At 38.4% G+C, this 26,177-nt stretch overlaps 1 protein-coding gene and 1 long non-coding RNA gene across 2 annotated transcripts in view; one reads left to right on the forward strand and one right to left on the reverse strand.

Moving 5' to 3' along the window:
- The window catches only part of LOC126284549 (uncharacterized), a 105,513-nt gene extending 101,756 nt beyond the window's left edge, over positions 1 to 3,757 (reverse strand). The window contains exon 1 of the long non-coding RNA XR_007551495.1: positions 3,672 to 3,757. This is a non-coding gene — a long non-coding RNA (uncharacterized LOC126284549). The remainder of the gene's footprint in view (positions 1 to 3,671) is intronic.
- A 9-nt stretch (positions 3,758 to 3,766) lies between these two features.
- LOC126284548 (spermine synthase-like) lies at positions 3,767 to 25,389 on the forward strand. The gene is made up of 8 exons (XM_049983549.1): positions 3,767 to 3,880; positions 4,516 to 4,736; positions 10,000 to 10,111; positions 19,120 to 19,242; positions 19,382 to 19,536; positions 22,785 to 22,874; positions 23,396 to 23,587; positions 25,008 to 25,389. Exons 1-8 carry the CDS (start codon positions 3,820 to 3,822, stop codon positions 25,158 to 25,160), a joined length of 1,107 nt encoding a protein of 368 aa, XP_049839506.1. The 5' UTR covers positions 3,767 to 3,819; the 3' UTR covers positions 25,161 to 25,389.
- The last annotated feature ends 788 nt before the right edge of the window (positions 25,390 to 26,177 follow it).

The raw sequence follows: 26,177 nt of genomic DNA on the forward strand, positions 1-26,177 counted from the left end.
AGTTTCAGGGAGAGCATAAGGGAACAATTGACAGGAATGGAGGAAAGAAGTACAGTAGAAGAAGTATGGCTAGCTCTGAGGGATGAACTAATGAAGGCAGCAGAGGATCAAGTAGGTAAAAGGACAAGGGCTAGTAGAAATCCGAGGGCAACAGAAGAAATATTGAATTGATGAAAGGAGAAAATATAAAAATGCAGTAAATGAAGCAGGCAAAAAGGAATACAAACGTCTCAGAAATGAGATCGACAGGAAGTACAAAATGGCTAAGCAGGGCTGGCTAGAGGACAGATGTAAGGATGTAGAGGCTTATGTCACTAGGAGTAAGATGAATACTGCATACAGGAAAATTAAAGCAGTTGTATGAATATTAAGAGCTCAGATGGAAACCCAGTTCTAAGCAAAGAAGGGAAAGCAGAAAGGTGGAAGGAGTACATAGAGGGTCTATACAAGGGCGATGTACTTGAGGGCAATGTTATAGAAACGGAAGAGGATGTAGATGAACATGAAATGGGATATATGATACTGCGTGAAGAGTTTGGTAGAGTCGAAACAAGGCCCCGGGAGTAGACAACATTCCATTAGAACTACTGACCGCCTCGGGAAAGCCAGTCGTGACAAAACTCTATCATGTGGTGAGCAAAATGTATGAGACAGGCGAAATGCCCTCAAGCTTCAAGAAGAATATAATAATTCCAATCCCAAAGAAAGCAGGCGTTGACAGATGTGAAAATTACCGAACTCTCGGTTTAATAAGCCACAGCCGCAAAATACTAACGCGAATTCTTTACAGACCAATGGAAAAACTGGCAGAAGCCAACCTCGGGGAAGATCAGTTTGGATTCCATAGAAATATGGGAACACGTGAAGCAATACTGACTCTACGACTTATTTTAGAAGCTAGATTAAGAAAAGGCAAACCGACGTTTCTAACATTTGTAGACGTAGAGAAAGCTTTTGACAATGTTGACTGGAATACTCTCTTTCAAATTCTAAAGGTGGCAGGGGTAAAATACAGGGAGCGAAAGGCTATTTACAATTTGTACAGAAATCAGATGGCAGTCATAAGAGTCGAGGGGCATGAAAGGGAAGCAGTGGTTGGGAGGGGAGTGACAGGGTTGTAGCCTATCCCTAATGTTGTTCAATCTGTATATTGAGCAAGCAGTAAAAAAAACAAAAGAAACTTTCGGAGTAGGTATTAAAAGCCATGGAGAATAAATAAAAACTTTGAGGTTCGCCGATGACATTGTAATTGTGTCAGAGACAGCAAAGGACTTGGAAGAGCAGTTGAACGGAATGGACAGTGTCTTGAAAGGAGGATATAAGATGAACATCAACAAAAGCAAAACGAATTAAGTCGGGTGATGCTGAGGGAATTAGATTAGGAAATGAGACACTTAAATTAGTAATGGAGTTTTGCTATTTGGGGAGCAAAATAACTGATGATGGTCAAAGTAGAGAGGATATCAAATGTAGACTGGCAAGGGCAAGGAAAGCATTTCTGAAGAAGAGAAATTTGTTAACATCGAGTATAGATTTAAGTGTCAGGAAGTCGTTTCTGAAAGTATTTGTATGGAGTGTAGGCATGTATGGAAGTGAAACATGGACGATAAATAGTTTCGACAAGAAGAGAATAGAAGCTTTCGAAATGTGGTGGTACAGAAGAATGCTGAAGATTAGATGGGTAGATCATATAATGAATGAGGAGGTACTGAATAGGATTGGGGAGAAGTTTGCGGCACAACTTGACTAGAAGAAGGGATCGGTTGGTAAGACATGTTCTGAGGCATCAAGGGATCACCAATTTAGTATTGGAGGGCAGCGTGGAGGGTAAAAATCGTAGAGGGAGACCAATAGATGAATACACTAAGCAGATTCAGAAGGATATAGGTTGCAGTAGGTACTGGTTGATGAAGAAGCTTGCACAGGATAGAGTAGCATGGAGAGCTGCATCTAACCAGTCTCAAGACTGAAGACCACAACAACAACAACCTAACTGAAACATTTATGTGTAGAGGGCGGACGTTAGAGTTCACAGTTGTCAATCGGTTTGCGTCCGAGCTACAGAAGAAAAAAAAATGTTTCAAATGGCTCTGAGCACTATGAGACTTAACATCTATGGTCATCAGTCCCCTCGAACTTAGAACTACTTAAACCTAACTAACCTAAGGACATTGCACACATCCATGCCCGAGGCAGGATTCGAACCTGCGACCGTAGCAGAGCTACAGAAGACGAACGGGTATGGGGCGACACTTCAACTCCCACTCAGGCCTTCATTTTTGTAGTACAGGTGTAAATTCTATGATGTTCAAAAAATTTGCGCTTACGCTATTCGTTCTCGCTACTTTAGCTACGTCTCACCGCGACGCAGGTTAACTGCCGAATTGGGCCTGTCCGTATCTGCAGCTCGAAGTACAAAGTAGTTCCGGGTACATTACCAGATTGCATGTGAGCGGGATTTCGCAAATCACGACAGGCACACATTTTTAGGAAGACTCTATGCATTTTTTCGTTTACTTGTCGATAGTTATTAATATGTTGTTCTAATAACTAAATTTAATTAAACATAGTAAGTACTCCAATACACTTACACGTGGATTTTTTAAATTACATTACCTCTCAAATGTCATATAAATTAAATAATGTGACCAGTGGTGCAAAATTATGGATTAAAAATTGTGTGTGAGTGGGAGTAGCGCGAACGGTAACCACTTGTCCACCATGAACTCTAACGTCCGGCACCTACACACAGATACGTCACTAACACAGATTTTCTCGGAATTGCCAGAGTAGTGCACCTTATTACTGGCACATTATGTTGTTTTAATGACCTACTAAAGGTGTATAAAGTTTGAAGTAAATCTGTGATCCCAGGTCTTGGCCTCCCCTTGTCAGTATTGCTGACGTCATCTCACGTATGGTAGCAAGATTTACTTTTATAGCTACATTTAGCTGCAAATGTAGATACTGTCTGCGACATGTACTGTGAATTGAGTTAGTAGCGCAGAAGTTCAAATGGCTCTGAGCATTATGGGATTTAACATCTGTGGTCATCAGTCCCCTAGAACTTAGAACTACTTAAACCTAACTAACCTAAGGACATCACACACATCCATGCCCGAGGCAGGATTCCAACCTGCGAACGTAGCAATTGCGTGGTTCCGTACTGAAGCGCCTAGAGCCGCTTGGCCACCGCGGCCGACTCAGTACAGAAGTGACAAATTTAAACGTCATACATGATGCGGCCGTTTTTCACACATCTAATTGTTTATGACGTCATATCTGCCGACGTATGACAGGCAGGTGGTTGTTACGCCGACAGCGGTTGTTGCCAGACACTAAGGGATACGTGTACTAAGTTTGGTTGAAATCTGTCCAATGGCTTAGGAGCGGATGTGGAACACACTCACATTTGTGCAGCGTTCGTATTGTTGTCAATCGTTTAGAGCCACCCACGGGAAAACATACAGCTTAAGATATGTGGGGGAGCGAGACTCATCCCGGAAATGGAAAACAGAAGTATACTTATTATCATGAAAATATTGCGTCTCGATTTGTAGACTTCCAGGAAGCAGTAGTTGCCACTGTAAGAGGTTATAACTGCTATGGATATAACGGAGTGGTTTGCAATTCTCTAGCGTTATGTAACAATCAAGATTCAGCAAGCATACCTGCAAACAAAACCGGGGATGTACGTGGCGATGACGAAGAAATATACTCCCGCGGTTTTCCTTGTGTTGCAACACGCCCGATACGTTGCGCCGCATAGAGGGCAGATATATAGCAGGGTCTACATGATACCGAGCCAGTCTCTCCAACATGCCCGTCGACACCATCCTTGTAGGTTTCTCTGTCAACCGTTCATGTACTACGAATAAAGGTAAATTACGCTATTTTTAAAGACACATTTCAAATGCTGCGATAACACAGTACGGGTTGTAGTCATAAAGTTTTAATTGTGATCTAATAAAAATTAAAACGATACGTTAAGTTTGCAGCCCTGGTGTACATTGATATCCCCATGCCATAGTACTTTAACACGTCGCTAGAGGAGAGAAAGGAGAATGGCACAGGTCTTTATTGAAGCGAAGCGTCGTGCGATGATTTGTTTTTAGCTGCAGCAGCCGAAATGTTGTGGCCATGTCGATCCAGATGACTTTCTTTAGCCGTCTGTATTGATCTGATAAAGCTATAGCATTTCCGATGCTGCCGAAAACGAATTACCGCTCGACACTCCACTACAATAATGTGCTGCGCCAGTTCGTGCAGTCTCTGTTCTGGATTACTACCATCATGTGACGCAGTGATTTCTGTGTGCACCAAGACTGCAGACCTGTATCTGTAAACAAACAAATAACTAATTACGTAACTTAACTTTTTGTTGTGATAATTAAAGTTTTATGACTACATCTCGTAGTTAGTTATCGTTATTTGAAACAATGTAGTGCAGCAATGAAAAAAATTATAAAGTTAAATTTTACGTTTGTAACATTTTGGTTACGGTCGTATTTGCAGATGAACGGAAAACGTTACTGGAAAACGTGGAAAGTGTCTTAGGCGATTACCTTCCGTTATTGAAGTTTCAGAGAAGTATGCAAGTTGGTGACATATTTGTATCAGTGTATACAGCGGATAGAGACTCTATAGTGAGTGTCAAATGTTTCTCGGCGGGTGGTGTGATTTGTGCTATCGAGTATTACAAGGAGGACAACGAGAACCCACTTCTCAATTTTGAGGTGAGTTCTCCAGTAAAGTATAATTTCTGTTCTTGTTTTTTGAACTCAAAATGTAAGCGGTAATCGAGGTCGACAACGTGTTGGTGTTCGGTCTAGACTTAAAATGATACTGAAAGGAATCTTCAAAGCCAGTTATGTTTTTTGGTAGCCTAATTTGTTATTTGCATGTTTCATGGATCGTTCAGTCACCAACGTAAGAAGAGGTGTTGCCATAAAGCTCTTGTTGTGGGTTAAATCTCAAACCTCCCCACAATGTTTCCTATAACGGACGGATTTTGCGGTGTTATTGATGTTCTCTCCATTGAACTGGGTCATTAATCTTGGCTGCCCCCTGCTGCTATTCAAGACCAGTGGAACGCTTACAGAGAACACTTTTCATACTGCATTGTCCACCGTCAGCAACGCAAACACGACAAAACTACATGCAGGTAGTACCTACAGAAATACACTTTACATGTGCTTTATAAAGGAGCAGTACTATGAGTGAACGAAAATCTTTCTGATGGAATGAATAAACATATCTACCTAGATCTTCTGCCAACGATGTTGTGTCAATTCAAATTACTGATCAGTAAATTAAAACTGTCGGCTGGCTGGTCCAGAATTGAAACCAGAACACCTGTCATTCATAGGTAATGTGCTGTACTCTTTTTATCCAGCGAAATAGGTATGTTACCGCCATCAACATCTAACCTGTCTTTCTGTTATATATTCCATTTTAAACGAAAATTTAGGTGTACCAATACGTGGTACAAGGGGGAAGTTCCCTCTGTCATTAACTTCACAGTGGCTTGTAAAGTGTAGATGTGCAGTACTTATTTCTGGTTTTAGTCAGCTTTCCATTATAAGCAGTATGTGGTTGTTATTACCACTAAATGAAAGTAATCCTGGGACCGCAACCTAACCACAGCATTAGGGAAGCGTCCGATTCCACCCGTCTGCTTTGACCTGTAATGTCATTATGGCGGAAACGTCAACTTGCAGAGTGTACAAAATGGCGACGATACCGTTGCTACGTACGCATGCCAACAAACGGTAACAAAATAAAAGCGACACAAAAACGTCTCACTTTAACAATAAAATGAAACTAGCGGGACAACCGAATGAAACTAATGGGACAACCGCAGGAAGTAGTTTTATGGCGGGGACAAGATAAATATCAAACATTACGAAACACCACACCATGCCAAAACAAATATTATAAGAGAAACTCTACAGCCACAAAACCAACAGGAATCGTACACTTCACTAGACTTATATAACTCAAACGAAGCCCACGATACCAAAACACCACATTTCCTTTGACTTAGACAACTCAAATGTGGTTCTTGATATCTTCTGGCAAACAACAAATAAAAAGACTACAACCTTAAACTTCATACACCTACATAACTCACAAAACACCGCCGAAGCCAATACTCGAAAACTGAAAGAAGCCCATATTGACTTGAATATTTAAAATGCAGCTGAAATACCATGAATATAAAATAGACAAAGCATCACAATTACTGTAGAATAGTCTGCCCCCAGTAGCTGAATGGTCAGCACGACAGAATGCCAATCCTAAGGGTCCGGGTTCGATTCACGGCTGGGTCGGAGATATCTCCGCTCAGGGACTGGGTGTTGTGTTGCTCTAATCACCATCATTTCATCCCCATCGACGCGCAAGTTGCTGAAGTGGCCCTAGTCACACGACATTTACATTTTACTGTAGAACAAACCCAAAACAAAAATTACCTACCAACAAAAGCCTCCACAAATCATCTCCATAAATGCCATCAACCTCCCACTCACAATCCAATCTCAGCCCATCCAATACCGTTCCCAAAAAACAAAACCCACAAAGAAAAAAAAAAGAAAACAAAAATCAATCACACCTTACAATGTATATCCTCACTATAGCTCTCGAAAAACACAAAAATTCTCAGAAATTATCTTTTGCCAGGGAGATACTAATCTAAATGAGATTGCAGATTTAATTGCCCCCCAAAAATTCCCCTATGGTGTTAGTGCAAGCCTCAGTGTCACGATCTTTAAACTGAATACTATGGTTAACTACTAAGTATTCATAACCCCTCTTCCCCAAACACCTATACAATGAAACCGAGCAAAGTGGTGCAGTGGTTAGCACACTGTACTTGCATTCGAGAGGACAACAGTTCAAACCCACATCTGGCCATTGTGATTTAGGTTTTCCATGACTTCCGTAAATTGCTTCAGGCAAATGTGGGGATGGTTCCTTTGATAGGTCAGGCTGAGTTCTTTCCCTCCTTTCCTAATCTGATGGGACCGATGACCTTGCTGTTTGATCCCCTCCGAATTGGGATTTCATCTGGAACTGGTGACTTATTTGCTTTCAACTCTTTCAGCTACTTATTTAAGCCAGGGACACCTGCTACTATGTCCTCCAGGAGTCTCTGTGATGGTCGAATGATAATATGTTGGTATGATCTTTCAGTGTGAATGATTTCTTAAATAAGAAATTTAAAGCTTAAACTTTCCCATTGCTCTCTTCTACTGCCACATCACACTGGTCAGCAAGTGACTGGATAGAAGTAATCAGCAATTTTATGTAGGAATGAATTTTCTCTAATTCTTGACAAGATCTCCTGCTAATATATTCCCAACATTTCCACCATTCAATGGACAATGATAATGTGAATGGGATTTCTTTAGACTCAACTGTTTCTTGCATGTAGTGAGCAGGTTCTTAATGTTTGTTTTAGAAATTGAAAGTTTTTTCGTATGTGTGTGGGAATCGACATTCATGTTTGCATTCATCCTCTTCGTATTTAACATTGTAGGGCCTCTTTTACAGTAATACTCAGGCTTGAATTGAAATACCTTCTTTTTTTGTCCACTTACATTGCAAACACATAATCCACCTGCCTGGCCCCATTGATATCAGCCACAGGTGGAGATCTTAATGATGTGGTAGCATAACTCAAGAGGTGCTGGCATATATGATCACCATACTCTCTGACAGCTTATGCAGTTGGTGTCTGCCACACTGGTGTTGCTTAACATACCATCACAGCATTTTGAAAGAGTACTTCTGTCATAACTACAGTCACGTTTAAGGTAGATATGAAAATATCATGGCAGTTTGCTCTGAGGCACATACTTTTAGCTACTTTGTATATTTTTTATTATTCGCTTCTTGGCCATTTTTGCATATGATTTGCAACAAACTGGTTTTGTTCATCTGACCTTTCCATGTTTTTTAAAACATATACTTCTTGATTTGGTGGTCTATGTCTGCTAACATAAAATATTGGTGTATGCCATTATTCTTGATACAGAGCAGGTATGAGTGATGAAAATCTCAGTGGGTTCATAAAGAATGTTATTTCATCTTCTTCTACTACATCTTTATGTAGGTTTCTTTCATCTTGGTTGCATGTATCTATATTACTGATGTTATTGCCCCAATTAACAATACAGTCATCACCAGAGCTGTTTGTTTCAATACAGTCTGAAGGCTGAAATTTTTCTAACGTGAATCTAAAACATCTGATAGTTGACAAGTAAGATTTCAGTATACCTGTGACCATCTAAAGAACAAAGTTTTTTTTCATATTTAAAGATAAGAGAGCAAAATATGTTCATATTTCTCATGACTGAATTACGAAATTGAACACTTTTTCTGAAAATAATGGTGTGCTCTTTAGCTATGAGAGTTGATATTTATAATCGCTGTAATGAACTGAATAGATAAATGAACAGCTGAAGTATTCACAGTACAGGGGCAGTGGCTAGGAGGGAGGGGGCTATTGCCCGCCCCTCCCCCCTCCAATGGAGTATCATATTGCAGTGAATAAAATGACTTAAGAAATCAGTGAATATATTACTCCAACAGATTCAAACTTTTTATTTTTTATTTTATTGAGTAATATAGGTTGCAATGTATTTCAAACACATTTTAACAAAAGAATAAGAGCAACAAATAGCTTACTATCTAAACCAATAAATATCGTTTAACTTAAAATGGGCATCTTATTATTTATTAATACACATTTTTTACCTTGAACTCCAAAACAGTTACCCAAAAGTGCTTTATGCAAAACCAAATTTTACCAGTTTGTCAGTGGAAGACCCCAACTCTCCTTTAGTTAAGTGGTATTCCAGTCCCCCAAACCCCCTCTCCCTCCTAAGACCCCCCCCCCCCACCCCCTCCTCTCTCGACCGACTTCTAGAATCGCCCCTGTCTCAATACATTGTTATGCATGAGGTGACACAAATAATGACAAAACATGTAATTGTAATTGCACATAATACAATTTGTTGGTATATCTAATCAATGTATGTAAAACATCCATTTTTGCACAGTGAGCATTCAGTGCAGCACCAAGACGATGATTTGCCACATACATCCTTTTGATGTTACGCGGTATGAGTCACCAGAGTGTCAAAATGATGAATGTGCTACATTCGTTGTTATGGCACTACAAAGTATACTTCTTTTGAACTTTGAAGGTACTGGACTTTCCATTTTCTTCAACACTATCACAACTAATCATATTAAAGATTTTTCCATAGCAAGGAACACAAAAAATTAAACTCCCTGATTCACTTAATTCAGAATCACCATTTTGGCACATCCGCATTTTTGGCATAAGAGAGATGATAATACTCTTTTGTACAAGTGCTGTTTTTTACGTGTATATGATGTTTATCTATACTGTGGTCACATACAACCATTAACCCAATAACACAGGTCAAGACAGCTGCAATCAAGATTGTCACATTACCAGTGTTGGTGCTGTTTTATTTTTTATTGTTTCTGATTTGATATGAGTTCCATTGACTTAGTTAATGAAGGAGCCGTTTCAGAATTTGCCTCGAATGATTTAAAGAAACCCTGAAACATCTGGATCTGGATGGCTGAACAGGAATTTGATCCTTTGTCCCCCGATTATGAGTCATGTTTTAACCAGCACTCTATGTGGGATATGGAACGAGTAAAGTTTTATAAGATAGACTTACTGTCAAAAAGCGTATATCAGAAATTATAGATTTCAGAATGGATTCTAGTATGAATATCTTGGTTGAGCTCCACTTGTAAAAATATTTGATTTGATTTAATCATCTCTTCAGTTCCAAGCCAGAGTACAATGCTACATATTGTGGAATGTTTCCAGCACATGAGCTAGTACACAATATTCATTTCTGCAGCAATCCCTTGAAACTAACTTTCCAAAAACTATAATTTTAATGATATCTAGGAGAGCAGTAATTTCAGTTGAAATATCGTTTATTCCAGTGTATTCGGAAACTTGAGCAAAGTTTAACCAAGAAATGTCATGGCAAAAGGAGCAATGCCTTTCCGGCCATAGAACTTGGAGCTGTTGTCGACAGATACTTCACAGCAACAGGTAGGCTTATTTCACATGTGCCTTATTATTACTGACTGAGTGTTTAAATTGTAGAGTACAGTAACAAATTATTCCCTTCAGTAAGAATGTATGTATGAAGTATAGAAACAAAATGAGATACTTGCAGTTTTTAAACATGGAAAAGAGCTACATTTTTGGAACTAGTTCACTATCTTTAAAAAACAACCTCATATTATCTGGTATACCATTTCTCAATAAATTTTCGATCATTATTAGTCAGTCTATTCTTTAGCAGTCCTTGCCTTCACATTATGTTTTTCCCAGCAAGAGAATAATATCTGAAATTTATTATGAAAAAATTCTTCATAAGACGTGGGCCTAGTTGATAGAATAACAAAATGCAACAAATATTTGTCTGGTGAAAAATAATAATGATTGAAATTCAATCAAGTCTGTTTTCTGGAAAAAGACTGAACAACTAGCATATCAACCAGTTACAGTGCAAGTGTCAGCACTTTTCCATATCTGCACCAGTGACTATTGAAATAGTTCATACATTCTTACCCAGGTGCAAATAGTGCTAACAAAGCATGGTTCACAAGGAGATAGCAAGTAACGACCAGAAAATGAAAGTGAATATTGTGTGGAAAGTGGGAATCCATGAAGAATGTGCATTTTCAGTTGTACACATATTGTCAATATTGTATGCTCTTGTACTTGTTCATGAATACTGCAACACTCTCATAGAAGGAGCAGTCAAATGGAAACCAAACACCCATCACAACTTGATAATGTAATTGTTCCATTCAGAAGTAATTGCCATACACATCAAGACATTTATCCCAGTGGGAGGCAAGATGATCAATTCCTCATCAGCCTGAAACCGAAGTCCATGCACGTCTCTCTTAAGGTCGCGAAAGATGTGAAAATCACACAATGAAAGATCCAGGCTGTATGGAGGATGTTGCAGTATTGCCCAAGCAAATTGTCGAAATGTATCTTTTGTTTAATTGACAGCGTGGGAGTGGACGTTATTGTGCAACAGGATGCTTCCTCTGTTCATCAAGTTCCTTAAGTGTGGAACAACAGTCAGATCGCGGCAGAAGCAGCAACGTGCCGTAGAGTCAGAGGGCCTCGGAATTCTGTTGGACAGGAATTATCCTGTTGCACAACAACACATGCCCCTCACTGACAGCTGGACAAAGACTCAAGTTTTGTGATTAATCTTTTATCACATGATTTTCACATCTTTGGTGACCTTAAGAAAGACATGCATGTACATCGGTTTCGGTTGGGCTAAGAATTGATCATATCGGCTCCCAGTAGAATAAATGTATTAATGCTTGCAGTGATTACTTTTCAATGGAACCAGTCCATGGTCACATTATGGCAGGTGTTCAGTTCTCATTTGATTGCCTCTCAAAGAATGAATAGGGAGGCCATTTGTGTAAAGCTCGTGTGTCATATTATATTTTATGCCATAAGCAGGCAATCATCTCTTTCTGCACTGTCAGCAATTGCTAACACAAAAAAACCAAAGCAAGTTTAAAGAAGAGGTGTATAATCCAAAGAGTTAAGAATTGCTCATTCTTTTTGATTGAATAGTAAATCAAGAAAGGTAGAGATGGATAAGGGGAGGGAAGGGGGCCAGGCTAGGAAGACAGCAAGGGGATGGAGTGGAAATGTGAAATTTGTGAGCTCACCCGTGCACAGACAGGTGGACTGCAGGTGCGCACAGTGAAGTTGAGGAGTAGGTTGGGAGAGGGAGGCGAGATCAGAAGATGATAAAGACTGCATAGGTGAGACCGTGAATGTAGAGTGAGAATGAGAGGGAATTGGAGGTTGTTTCCATTTTGTTTAAATGGATTTTGGTAGCTTTAGGCGTTAAATACACCATAAGTGGTTACTTGTAGTCCCTCCATTGTTTCTACTCAGGACTTCCCATATTGTAATTGTAGTTAATGTTCATTTTTTTAAATTTCATATTGCAAGTTCTTATTTTGTACAGTGTTCTTTGTGCTCAAAGAGGATAAAAGATTAGTGACTGGAAGGCAATAACATCCCACATTCTGGTATTGTCATTATCTTGCTGATATGTTTCTGTGCATTACTCCACTGGGTTCCTGTTTTCCAACTGGAGTGCAGGTAATACGAGTGTAGTAACCAAGTAATACATGAAGACGGTTCAAGTAACCCAAATAAAGGCTTGATTCATGAACAGTAATGGAAATTAGACTCTCCTCACACAATATTTCCAACTGAGAATACTGTATCTGATTGGACACAAGGTGAACAGCATTGGTGATAGAAAGTCTCAAAACTGGCAACAGCAAATTACAAGTATCATGGCACCAGCAAATATTATGGAGCAAACCACTGATTTGTAAGAGGTAGATACCATAAATTGTTGCAACATGTCAATGTTCTGTTTGTTATAACTGGTGAGCTTCCTGTTATAACTGATGAGCTTCCACATTGGTGTAACTGAGGTCCTTCTGCATGACTGGTGTCATAAGTCTGGGGATTCCGTAACGTTACTGCAGAAGTTGTGTCGAGCTATAGCCGGATAATTCAATGAAAAACACTTAATTCAATAAATAACTTGGGAGACAGAGAATGTTGACACTATGTCAATTGAGGCTGCTTGGGCTGACCTTGTTCAATTCAGCATTTGGCCCACATGTTTAATGTTGCCACTGCCACTTCCTCACACCAGCTGTCATCCTGGTGGACACATCTTCTGACACTAGTGACACATTGCCTCGTGCTTCAATTTGATCACCTACTGCCAGAGAAACTTCAGAAAATTGTGCTATTTGCCTTCTAGTGCAGTATCTTCTCTGGACTTAACACATAATTACATTGCACACCATTGGCCTGTGTAAGAGTTATTACAGGTGTCAGTAACATATTGACACTTGCCCAGGCCCTGTATGACTGGTTTGGTTTCTTGCAATATCAGTATAATTCAACTCCTGTCGCTGTAGTTGGTTGATTAGTTTGTAGGGTAAAGGGACTAAACTAGATGTTCATCAGTGCCGTTTTTCTTAGTCACACAGGTCAAGGATTAAAATCGTACTCCAAAAGAATCCTATCACCTGAAATACAGGGAAGGAACAAAATGTGTAAAACTAAGTGTGTAACCACACCAAAGGAGAAAATGAAAGTAGCAAGCAAAAATGGAAAACATTAACTATAAGGAAGAAATGATGGAAGGTTTTAAAACAATATATCAGACACCCTGAGCTGGCAGATTGAAAGACTAAAAAAGGGATGAGCCAACCATTCCCCTGCACATTAAAATTTTCACCCTAAAATCACAACGCAAGAGAAACACAGATGGTGAAGAGGTGAACACCAAGTCAGAACAGATGGCACCAGACCAAATGAGGAAAAGTTAAAATAAAGGTAGGGTGAAAGCCTGAGTGAGAAGGCCAGACACCTACCCTTAGATTGAGTCATACAAATCGCCCTCTTGAATAAAACTTAAAACTATATCAGCCATTGAGGCATTGTCACTTACCACCATAGGTAATACATCAGGGAGGTTAAAAGTCCGCCTCAGGGCAACAGGATTTGGACAGTCCAACAATATGTGGACCACTGTCAATTGAGAGCTGCAGCGACACTGGGCTGGGTCCTTGCGACGGAGCAGATAACCATGTGTCAGCCAAGTATGGCCAATGTGGAGTCGGCAAAGGACAATGGGGTCTCTGCGAGTGACTCTGTGGGTGATCTCCACACATTTGTTGTGTCCTTTATAACATGTAATGTATTGGTCATAGTTAATGCCATTCAGTATGCCAGTTACCAAAAACTTTATGGCATAATACCAATTGGAGATAATTTTCTAGTGTGACGATCTCCGGACTCCATTTATGAGTAGCCTCTTTGGCTAGCCTGTCGGCAAGTTTATTTCCCAGAATTACAATGTGTCCTGGGATCCATATGAAGACCGCATACCAACCATGTTGTTCAAGGACATAAAAGGAACCATAGATCATCAATACCAGAGGATGGTGAGGATGTGAGTATAGCACTGGTTGAGAGCTTATAAGGCACTCAATAATTACTACAAATGAGGAAGAACTCCCCTGAGAAGGAACAGATGTACTCAAGAGTGCAAGAGATGGCTATCAGCTCTGCAGTGAAAACACTACAGCCATATGGCAAGGAGCACTGTTCAGTACGCCCCGCATAAGCATAAGCGAACCCAATGTGACCATCAAGCCGTCTGTGTAAATTACTTCTGAAGTCTAGGATATGTCAAGAATAGAGGGAAGTAGGTGATGGAGGACTGTAGGATGAACTGAGTCTTTTTGGACCTGTGATAGGTCCAGACAAAGCTGTAGTCAAGGTATACACCATTGGGGAGTATGTGAGTGGACCCAGAGAAAAGGTGATTGAGGGAAAGACTCGAGTTCAGTGAGAAGGGACCAGACACAGATGGCAATTGTAATCCCTGATCTGGGCTGCTGTTAGGGAAAAGAAGACAGTAATGTGGATGTTGAGGCAAACTCCGAACATGTGCAGTATCGTTGGCAAGCAATTGTCGCCTGATACACAATGGAAGAATCCCAGTTTCCAGAAGTAGGCTGTTCACTGGGCTTGTTCAGAGAGCACCTGTCACAAGTCGAACTACACAATGGTGTATAGGGGCAACCATCCGCAGTGCTGAGGATGATACTGAACCATATGCCAGGCTTCCACGGTCAAGACGGAATTCTACAAGGGCTTTGTACAGCTGTTTAGGGTATTCTGCACCCCATTTGGTGTGACTCAGGAACCCAAGAATGTTAAGGTGCTGTCAGCACTTTTGCTTAAGCTAATGAAGATGTTGAAGTTGAATTAAGCTAGCATCACAGATGAGGCCTAAAAAGTGATAAAAGTCCATTACATTAAGGAGATGGTCACCGAGATAAAGCTGTGTGTGCAGGGGAACTGTACAATGGTGAGAGAAGTGCATGGCGTAAGTCTTGGCAGTGGAAAACTGAAAGCCGTGGGTGAGGCCCCATGTGTGCATCTTTAGTGTGGCTCCCTGTAGTCGATGTTTAGCCACACCAATAGTAGATGAGTGGAAGAAAATGCAAAAGTTGTGATCACATAAAAAAAGGTGATGTTGAGGACCCCACAGCTGCTGTTAGACCATTAATGGCCACTAAAAAGAGAGGTACTCTCAGTACGGAGCCGTACAAGACACCATCCTCTTTGATGAAATGGGAACTGTGTGAAACACTGACTTGAGCTCAGAAGACGTGGAGTGATAGAAAGTTCTGTATAACAATTGGGAGAAGGTCCCACTCATGTAGTGTAGTGAGGATGTGGTGTTGCCAAGGGGTAGCATAGGCTTTATTTATGAACTGCTGAACAGTAATGGAAATCAGACTCTCACTGATCCCCACATAACTAGGCACAGGGCACTGATGTGAATAGTACAATTGTAAGAACATAAAAAGAGAGTCAATGAGTGCTGCTCTGCATATATACATGTGCAAGTCACTGGCAAATGGTGTGGTGGAGACTACATCACGCGCACGTCTTAGACAGGCAGTCTCCGGCAGCTGGCTTAAGTGTAATAGGAAGAATGACCTTTTAGTATTACTCAGTTCTTTCAATTTGAGCTCCGTCATTGATTTTCCTACTCGGATAACAAAGAACAGCAGTACATTGATAGATAACTTTTTTATAGACCAAGATAAGTTTAAGGACATAAATGCTTATCATGTTGAGAATGGTCTTTCAGATCATAGTGCACAGCTTGTTACAGTACATGACATAGCTCCATGCAGTATAATAAATCAGACTTTCAAAGCAGTGCGTTCAATTAACAATATAAATATTGCAAACTTTAGGGAAAGCCTACAGCAGCTAGACTGGGATGAAGTGTATAAGGAACCCGATGCAAACTTGAAATATAACTTATTTCACAATACATTTTTAAGGGTATTTGAAAATTGTTTTCCCAAGAAAATAGTTAAACATAATTCCAAGAAAACATATAAAAAACCTTGGCTAACTAAAGGAATAAGAATATCTTGCAACTGCAAAAGAGAACTGTATCTAACAGCCAGAGGGAGTACTGACCCCGAAATTGTTCAATATTATAAAAACTATTGTGCGGTACTAAGAAAAGTTATTAAAAAGTCCAGAAGCATGTGTATCATGTCTGAGATCAGTAACTCTGATAATAAAATTAAAGCAATTTGGAATATTATTGAAAGGGAAACAGGGCAACCAAGAGCACAGGAAGACTTTAGTGCAATAAAACTGAATGACAAGTGCACTAACAAACAATCAGAAATTGAAAATATTTTGAATAATCATTTTTTAAATGTTGTGGAGAAAATAGGATCTAGATCTTCACTAGAAGAGGCAAGGCTATTAATAGAAGAGGCCATACCTGCGCAGTTTGAAACAACTGTAATTCCACCAACCTCTCCCTCTGAAATCAGTAAAATAATAAACTCACTGAAAAGTAAAAGCTCTTACGGAATTGATGGCATTTCCAGCAAAGTACTTAAAGCTTGTTTCCCACAGATAAGTAGGATTCTCAGCCACGTATGTAATAGCTCTTTGGAGCAGGGTGTTTTCCCTGATAGACTGAAATATGCCATTGTAAAACCATTGCATAAAAAGGGGGATACGTCGGATGTCAACAACTACCGCCCAATCTCTCTTCTGACAGCTCTATCAAAAATTGTTGAGAAAGTAATGTATTCAAGAGTAGCCTCCCATATTTGTAAAAATAAAGTACTAACAAAATGTCAGTTTGGTTTTCAGAAAGGCTTTTCAACAGAAAATGCTATATATGCTTTCACTGATCAAATATTAAATGCTCTGAATAACCGGACATGACCCATTGGTATTTTTTGTGATCTCTCAAAGGCCTTTGATTGTGTAAATCATGGAATTCTTTTAGATAAGCTAAATCATTATGGTTTGAGTGGGGCAGTGCACAAATGGTTTAATTCATACTTAACTGGAAGAATGCAGAAAGTTGAAATAAGTGGTTCGTGTAATGTTAAAACAACAGCTGATTCCTCAAACTGGGGTGCTATCAAGCACGGGGTCCCACAGGGTTCGGTCTTAGGTCCTTTACTGTTCTTGATATACATTAATGACTTACCATTCCACATTGATGAAGATGCAAAGTTAGTTCTTTTTGCTGATGATACAAGTATAGTAATAACATCCAAAAACCAAGAACTAAGTGATGTAATTGTAAATGATGTTTTTCACAAAATTATTAAGTGGTTCTGAGCAAACGGACTCTTTTTAAATTTTGATAAAACACAGTATATACAGTTCCGTACAGTAAATGGCACAACTCCAGTAATAAATATAGAATTTGAACAGAAGTCTGTAGCTAAGGTAGAATTTTCAAAATTTTTAGGTGTGTCCATTGATGAGAGGTTAAACTGGAAGCAACACATTGATGGTCTGCTGAAACGTCTGAGTTCAGCTACGTATGCTATTAGGGTTATTGCAAATTTTGGTGATAAGAATCTCAGTAAATTAGCTTACTATGCCTACTTTCATTCACTGCTTTCGTATGGCATCATATTCTGGGGTAATTCATCGTTGAGAAGAAAAGTATTCATTGCACAAAAACGTGTAATCAGAATAATTGCTGGAGCCCACCCACGGTCATCCTGCAGACATCTATTTAAGGATCTAAGGATCCTCACAGTATATATATTCACTTATGAAATTTGTTGTTAATAATCCAGCCCAGTTCAAAAGTAATAGCAGTGTGCATAGCTACAACACCAGGAGAAAGGATGATCTTCACTATGCAGTGTTAAATCTGACTTTGGCACAAAAGGGGGTAAATTATGCTGCCACAAAAGTCTTTGGGCACCTACCAAACAGCATCAAAAACCTGACAGATAGCCAACTAACATTTAAAAATAAATTAAAAGAATTTCTAGATGACAACTCTTAATCATTAGTGTCATGCAATATTTTGTGTAATGTAATTTCTTGTACAGACATCTTTTATTAACCTGACACGTTCCACATCATTACGAAGTGTCGTATTCATGATCTATGGAACAAGTATTAATCTAATCTAATCTAATCTAATCTCTAATCTGCAGTTGGTGACCAATTCAAACACGTACATGCGGTGACACTACACTCGACACACTCACATGCACTAGTAGCAGTAAACAGCAATGAGACGTGCATAATCCATGTTGTTAATTTGGAATATCTCCAGGACTGTCAACATATCAAAAAATCTATGGACAAATTATACTTTGTTAGCCAGTGAGCATTTGGCTCTCACGATAGTGCTCATAACATATTTTTCCCGCTTAAAAACATTGTGAAACAAATACTGCTTATTTAAAATGACTATGTTTTATCAGAATTTGAGAATCATTTTTCAAGAAGAATACAGTGGTATAGTGCTTGTTGTGGTATACAGTGAAAGTTCTCTTGTTGGTTGAAGTGGACAACTGGGTCAAATATGAGGACCTGTGCTGATTTGGTTGGTCTAATATATTACACATTCCTTGTGTGTCTTTATGAGATACTTAACTGCAGGCTACAACTAGTGTAATGTCTGTCGCCCTCTTTTTAAAGCACTCATGAATGCTCTTCTTCACGTACACAAAATGAGCATCCCTTGTGTCTTTTCTGAAATATTTGACTGCAAACCACAGCCAACATTATATCAATAGACTTCTCTATCAGATGCTCTCAATACTGCTAAAATATGCACACTGCAATTTCACTTTTAAAAAGTCATTTTGCTTCAGCATATGGTAAAATGAAAATGTTAGGAGCATTGTTGGCTCAGAAAAATGCTTTACCCTGATTTTATTATCACTTGATAAAAACATTTGTACTGTTTTGTGCTGTAATAGATTATTCTTGTATTTTATGAGTACATTAAGTACTGAATTAAAATTTCCATTAAGTAATGTGTAACTGCATTCAGCTCCATGGTCATAAAATTCCATACAGTTGAATTGTAGCATGTGAATCCCTTATAAACATATTTACAATTCTGTAATGTGTTTGAAATTGTTTATCTACAGATGACCGTATTTTGGAATATGACATTGACAGTATTGTATATGAAACTACTTCGCCTTATCAGAGAATAAGAATTATGCATTCTCGAACACTTGGAAATTTACTTGTTCTGGATGAACATCAGAGTGAGTAATCTTCATATTTATTTGTATACATCATATCTGTGTGTGTGTGTGTGTGTGTGTGTGTGTGTGTGTGTGTGTGTGTGTGTGTGTGGTGCATGGAATGAGTCAATCTAATAATCTACTTATATTTTGTCTACAGATTTGGCTGAAAGTGATCTGATATACACAGAAACATTAATGCAGCGAGGGAAGGAAAATTATGAAGGAAAAGAGATAGTGATTTTGGGTGGAGGAGATGGAGCTCTTTTATGGGAACTTTTGAAAGAGAAACCAAAGTTTGTTACTATGGTAGAGGTATGTATTCACAATTACTGTCTAGTTTATTCTTTTTATTACAGTGACCATTAAAATTTTTTGTCACACTCTGTTTTTGGTAATAAGTTTTTCAAGGCAAACTTTCATTAGAAAACAAAATATTAGTAGATAACAATGTTAAATACAAAAATTTGAAGCCCTGGTGTAGATTATATAGATGATAGATCCAGATGTAATTTCACTAGATGTGGTTGAATGGTGGTTACCATGTAGAGAAGCTGTGCTATGACCCACTCAGATAGCCAAGCAGGATTAGACAGATGGCTCTAAATCCTTTGCATTAACTTCCATATCAGGAGCTAGATGTATACTAACATAACAGAGTAATGATTTGGCATATTATGCATCTTACTATTTACATGAAAAATCCCACTTGTGTGCTAACTGCTGAGGCAAACTGTCAACAGACCATACTGTGTATGTTAATTTATTCTGATTATGTACTGTTAAATTTGGACTTAGTTGCAACAGTGTGGATTTGGTGACTTTTTTCATGTTCATGGTTTGATGACAGTCATCAAACCATGAACATGAAAAAAGCTCAAGGTATAGGGGTCCAAGAGTATGTGTAACGTCTGCACCACTTGAAACAATTTTTTGTTAGACCACAGTTAGAATCCATTGTGACACTGAAGTCAGTTACATGACTTGCCTTGCAGTGAAGAACAAAACTGTGCTAATAGAACTCCCAACTTTAATTTGCCTCATCAAAGCAAATGATGGTTGAGAAGAAGGTGGTGATGCTACAGCCACAGGCTGTTGTTCATTTTGCAGTATATATAACAAAAATTCCTGCTATTGTTGCTGGAATTTCCATTGCTTTTCTTGCTGTTGTTGCAGTTGTTCCTACTGCAGCTGCAGCCATTGCAGCCACAGCTATAGAAACTCATGAGCCATGTTTCCCAGTGAATAGCTGCATACTGAGTAAGTCCTCATCACCATGTTTCTGTCAACTCAGCATTGGTAGGATGCAGTTTGATAAATCACACTGGCAATGACACAGTGACTGGTGGAACAAACAGGCAGTTACTGTGCTTGATGGTGGATTTCACAAAGTGAATGACTAGCCAAAAGCAAAGTACATAGCATAGTGAATGTCATCATCAGGTTAGGTTGTGCAAACCACCCATGAAGCAATCCAAATTGAAAAGCATAAATACAAGCAAGGCCAATCACTCTGATTCCATATGTGCATATCAAAGGCTTCAGAGAATAGTGAAACCTGCCAGACAAATGCGGGGCTGTGGTATTTAAAGACACCGTCATGTCAGTGGACAGGCCTGATATTTCCTCCATATCAGTACTCGGGACTGGGGTGGGGAGTGGGGGGGGGGGGGGGGGGGGGGAGCCTGATTATCGTTGGATATTAAATTGGTAGTTCTTCATTAAATAACAATAATTTTCTGTAGAGTGAGAATTAAGATGAACAAAGTTATGTTTGCAGTCTATTCACAGTACAACACAATGTAATGGAATGCTGTATGGTGTGCACTTTAAGCTGATATTTTATGTGATATGCAGACAAGGGAACAAACCTGTTAGGGTGAGACCTGTGCAAAGCCTTGGGTGCCATAGGGGTTGTGTTCTGTGTTTATTACTTTTCTTGGTATGTATCAGACAGGTGATTCAAAGAAAATTCTCTTTGCAGATGACACAAGTTGTGTTGTGAAATACATATAATGCAATGTAAATAATCTAACTAATAGAGTATTCATAATGGGGATAGATAAAATCTACTCACCAAGCAATGGCACAAGGAAACATAGATAAACCTCAAGTAAATATGCAAGCTTTTGGAGCCAGAGACTCCTTCTTCTGGCAGAAGGGTCAAAGGGGTGGGAACTGGTATGAAGAAAAAGGACTGGTGAGGTTTAAGAAATGCGGAGAGTTCAGAAAGGTTGCCCAGAACCCTGGGTCAGGGTAGGCTTACCAGATGGGATGAGAAGGAAAGACTGATTGTTGGGGACTGCTCTGGACAACAGTTGAAAACCCGAGAGTTAAAAGGTGGATGATAGGGCAGTAAGTAAGATAGAGATTACTGACATAACATCATGCATGAGTTGATAAGAGCAGAAAGCTAAGTACATTGTATGTGGTAGAGGTAGATGGCAGGGAAAAACTGATAGGTCAGAAAATAAAAGATATAGAAACTAAAAAGAAGTGAAGGAAAGAACAGTTGCTGAAAAGAAATGCTGTGATCAAAGAAATAAACGTAAATTAAGGCCAGGTAGTTAGCGATAATCAAGAACAGATTGTAACACCAGTTCCCAGCTGCAGAGTTCTAAGAAAGTGGTATCTGGAGGAAAATCTAGATGGCACAAGTTGTGGAGCATGCTCTGAAACAGGATATTGAGTTCTTGATAACATCAGTGCATGTTTTTCACAAAGTGGAGTAACACCCTAGTACATCAAAATGGAATGTGTACTTAATGCTGAACTCTTGTGAAATCAAAATTTTATTGTCCCCAGCTGGTCAAACAGTCAGTGAAGTTGTCCATTTTAAATTCTTAAGAGTGATAGCTGATGGAAAGCTGTCTTGCAAGTATCATGTACAGAAACTGAGTGCTGCTGTCTTCTCTACAAGAATAATATCACCACAGTTTCTGACACTGACATGTAATGTTTTGAAGGCTTGTTTACAGCACTTACTTTCACTATATTACTTGTGGGGTATCATATTTTGGGGCAACTTTGTGTACTGACCAAGAATATTACTAGCCCATAAAAAGTTAGACAGATCTGCAGTGTCAGTTTACAAACTTTGTTTAGATGTCCTGGAATTCTGCCTCTGCCATTCATGTACATATACACCACAATAGGATTTGTTATTAACAATATTGACTCATTCAGATTAATCTACAGTTTTTATTCAGTGAATGCAAGATGGACAAACAATTTGCTGTTAGTTAACACTTCTCCTACACAAAGGTCTTTAAATCATGGTTGGAATGTTATGTTGAGGCATACCCGTGTACTATAGTTGCTTGCAGTAGATGAAAATTTTTCTCTCAGATATGTTATTTATTTGTACACTCTCTAACAATTTTTGCTTTTGTTTCTTAGTTATTTAGTTCATTTGATTTATAAATTTTTTATCAGTATTCTGTAAACTATACATTATCTCATTCCATATTGAAGTAACTTCGGCTGGCATGGTCCCACATAACCTAATGAATAATTCGCTAGTGCATTGTAACTTTTACACTGTTAATTTCCTCTTTTTACAGATTGATGAGCAGGTGATGCAGGCATGTCAGAAACATCTTCGCTCTTGTTGTGGTAACTGTCTAGATCAGTATAAAGGAGAGAACTATGAGGTTTGTACAGAACTGGCTTACAAACTTGCTATTGGAAGAATGCTCATCAAAGTTGCTTCATATTTAGGAGATATGTTGCTGTTGCCATACAAGGAAGTGTTGTGATCATAACTATTATGTCGTAAATGTTTTGGATAACTAATTACTTTTTACTTTCTTAACTCCATATATCTCATAATATCTGATAATTATCAGCCTATAGGCAAATTAAGCTGAGTTCAATGTTGAACACTCAGTTCAATTTTTAACTTTTTTTGTATGCTTTTACAACACTGCTGCCACTACCATTATACTATCTGCATTTTTTTTAGTTATTTTTGTAACTTACTGTTGACTAATATCTACAGTGTCAGTAGCTTCCATACACAAGCAATATTGAATCAAATGCTGTTCATAAATGCATTCCATTGGAGGTGCCACAAGCACAAATATGTCTGAGCATTCCAATGTAGGGACTGTCTTGCATTTGCCAGTGTATGCTTTGTGATCACATTAACTTGTATTTTTTTTTCTTTTCACAGATTATTGTTGATGACTGTGTAAAAGTACTTGAGAAATTCATCAAAGAAGGCAAGCAATTTGACTATGTGTTTGCTGACCTTACTGACGTACCACTATCGTCAACACCACAAGGAGAACTGTGGGATTTCATCAGGCTAATTTTAAATATCTCATTCAAAGTTCTAAAACGAACGGGAAAGTACATGACTCATGTAAGTTGAGACACTATTGCAGATTTAATACTAGTACTCACAACATTAACAACTATATTAGCAGATGTTATTATTTATGACACATTTTTACCATTATTGATAGACTGTTTTCTTGGGCCCAGCTGGACTCACAGTTTTATTTTTCTTTATTAATTCAACACAAAACCTAATTGTTTTCACCATGAGATTCAAGCAATAGTCATACTGGAAATCATGCATAAAGTACACACACAGAATGGTCACTCTAAGCACTTGATGAAAATTAGATCAGTTATTAATTAGGAAAAGATGTTCTCACCTTAAAGTTTTTTTTGAATGCCACAATCTTTTACAAGGCATTATCCTAAAGGAGGTGACATGCCCTTGCCTCAGGATTGTACACTTGCTTAAAACCAGCACATCTCACAGTTCTGCAATCCATTGACCTGAAACGTCCATATTCCCCATCTTCTTACTGCCTCTGCCCCCTTTCAGCTATCCTGCCTCTGCTCCTCCATTCTCCTCTTCCTTTTCTGTCCCTCTTTTTGGTTTCAGATTTTCCCATTTCTTTCTGACCATCATTTAGTATTTATTTTAATTAATTATTCATTTTCTTAATTTTATTTTGTGCTTCTCATGTATGTTTTTGCTATTCCTAGCCTTAGCCCTGACTCCTTCCCCCACCCACCACCACCCTTCCTCTCCCTCCCCCCCCCCTCTCTCTCTCTTATGCAAATGCGCATATGTGTGTGTGTGTGTGTGTGTGTGTGTGTGTGTGTGTGTGTGTGTGTGTGTGTGTGTGTGTGTGTGTGCGCGCATGTGAGTGTGTTTTTAATTAATTTTCTCAGCCTGTTTATTGGATGCTTCCTAATGATATCGTGTTGCCATATACTAACCAGTATGAAAGATTTTACAGTGAAACTACTCTAATATACCATAATTGTGAATCTCTTTAATTGACCTATCAGATTTTTTATATTAAGCAAACAGTTACATTAGTAGCAAAATAGCAGTAGAATAAGTACGCTTACAACAAACAAATTGGAACGGCTTCTGCTGGATGGACAGATATACAAATGACAAGACAGTCATTTAGCTTAACTGCAACCTGTATCTCATTCTTTTTAGGTAGGAAAGTAAGAAAATATTACTTATAATACCTGAACGTATTGTATCTTTTCTGCATACCAAGGATTCCAAAATACTTGTTCCTCACCCACTACTTTTACTTTTATCCTAAATTTGTTTTCTTTTGTGAAGAACAGATATTGTTACTCAAAACCATACATCTATTGTGTTTGTTTTGTATATATCACAGTTTTCCAGTTTTGTCATGTACTAAGCAGATGCTGCAGTTCTGTCATTCACACTGTTACTCTTTGTTTTATTGACTTTACTGAAATTATCAGTATTGTTTTTACACTGTCAAAACTTGTTGTAGGCCAGTGGAGTGTCATGCCCAAGTGCTCTCAGTATGTTTGAGTCACAACTTAAACAGCTTCCCGTACCAGTGAAATTTACACGTGACCAGGCCTTTGTACCATCATTTATGGAACACTGGGTCTTCTACCAGGTGCAGCCAATATGCAGATAGCTTTCAACACAGACCATTTATATAAATCCTTGGGCATTCTATCTGCTACAGCTTGATCTTAAGTTCAGTGTTATAAAGCAGTGAAGCATTCTCCATTGTGAAATGGTTTAAGTGAAGTAATGTAAGTTACATCACAAGAAACAAAATATTTTGTTCAGTATTATAGATGAAGCACATTTTTGTGTTAAATTGACTGATTTTATGTGATTATAATAAACAGTAAATACTATACACTGTGTAAATTTATTTAAAAGTTAAAATTCTCATAAGTATTTATACTAAACTGCATAAGAAAGGAACAGAGAGTCATGAGAGCAGTGAAAGTTTTTGATGACAACTGTTTGGTAACAGTTCGCAAAAGCAATTGTAGTGCTCTTGGTTTTGGTTGTCTCTGTCACCTTTACTAGTTATAATGTGTTTTGAATCATGGAACATTGTACCATTTATGTTCCTACATTTTATAGGGTGATTTCATCTCAAATCATACAGGTCATGTCTACTTGTGCTCATGAATTCCTCTGGAAAAAATATATATTAGACTCTGTCATAAGTGTTAAGAAGTAAAGTATTTTCATTTTATCTTGATTTATGTAAGTGCTATGGCCCTTTGAAAAATGTATATTTTGTAAATAATTCTTAAAACAGTAGAGAGCAAAAAAGAAATATAACTAATAAACCAAAAGTACTGGAGACCTGGGAGATGTTTTGTATTACAGCTCCCTCTTGGTGTTTCGAAATTTAGTTGATACCCAAACACTAACGGTCTTCCTTTAACTTACAAATTTAAGACAAAAATATGTAATTTAAGTTAATTTTTTCACTTAAATTTTTTTTCTAGTTTGGAAAGTCACAGGATGCTCTATTTTCTGTCATATTACTAGATGCTACTTATTTATTTATAAACAGTATCTTCTGCATGCCAGATATCTGTATTATGTTAATATTTATTACTAAACATGTAAAAAATTGCATTTTACAAGTTTTTACAAATTACTTATTTGAAAACACCCATCCAAA

This window comes from Schistocerca gregaria, chromosome 8 (genome assembly GCF_023897955.1).
Source record: "Schistocerca gregaria isolate iqSchGreg1 chromosome 8, iqSchGreg1.2, whole genome shotgun sequence".
In the NCBI taxonomy this organism is placed as follows: domain Eukaryota; kingdom Metazoa; phylum Arthropoda; class Insecta; order Orthoptera; family Acrididae; genus Schistocerca; species Schistocerca gregaria.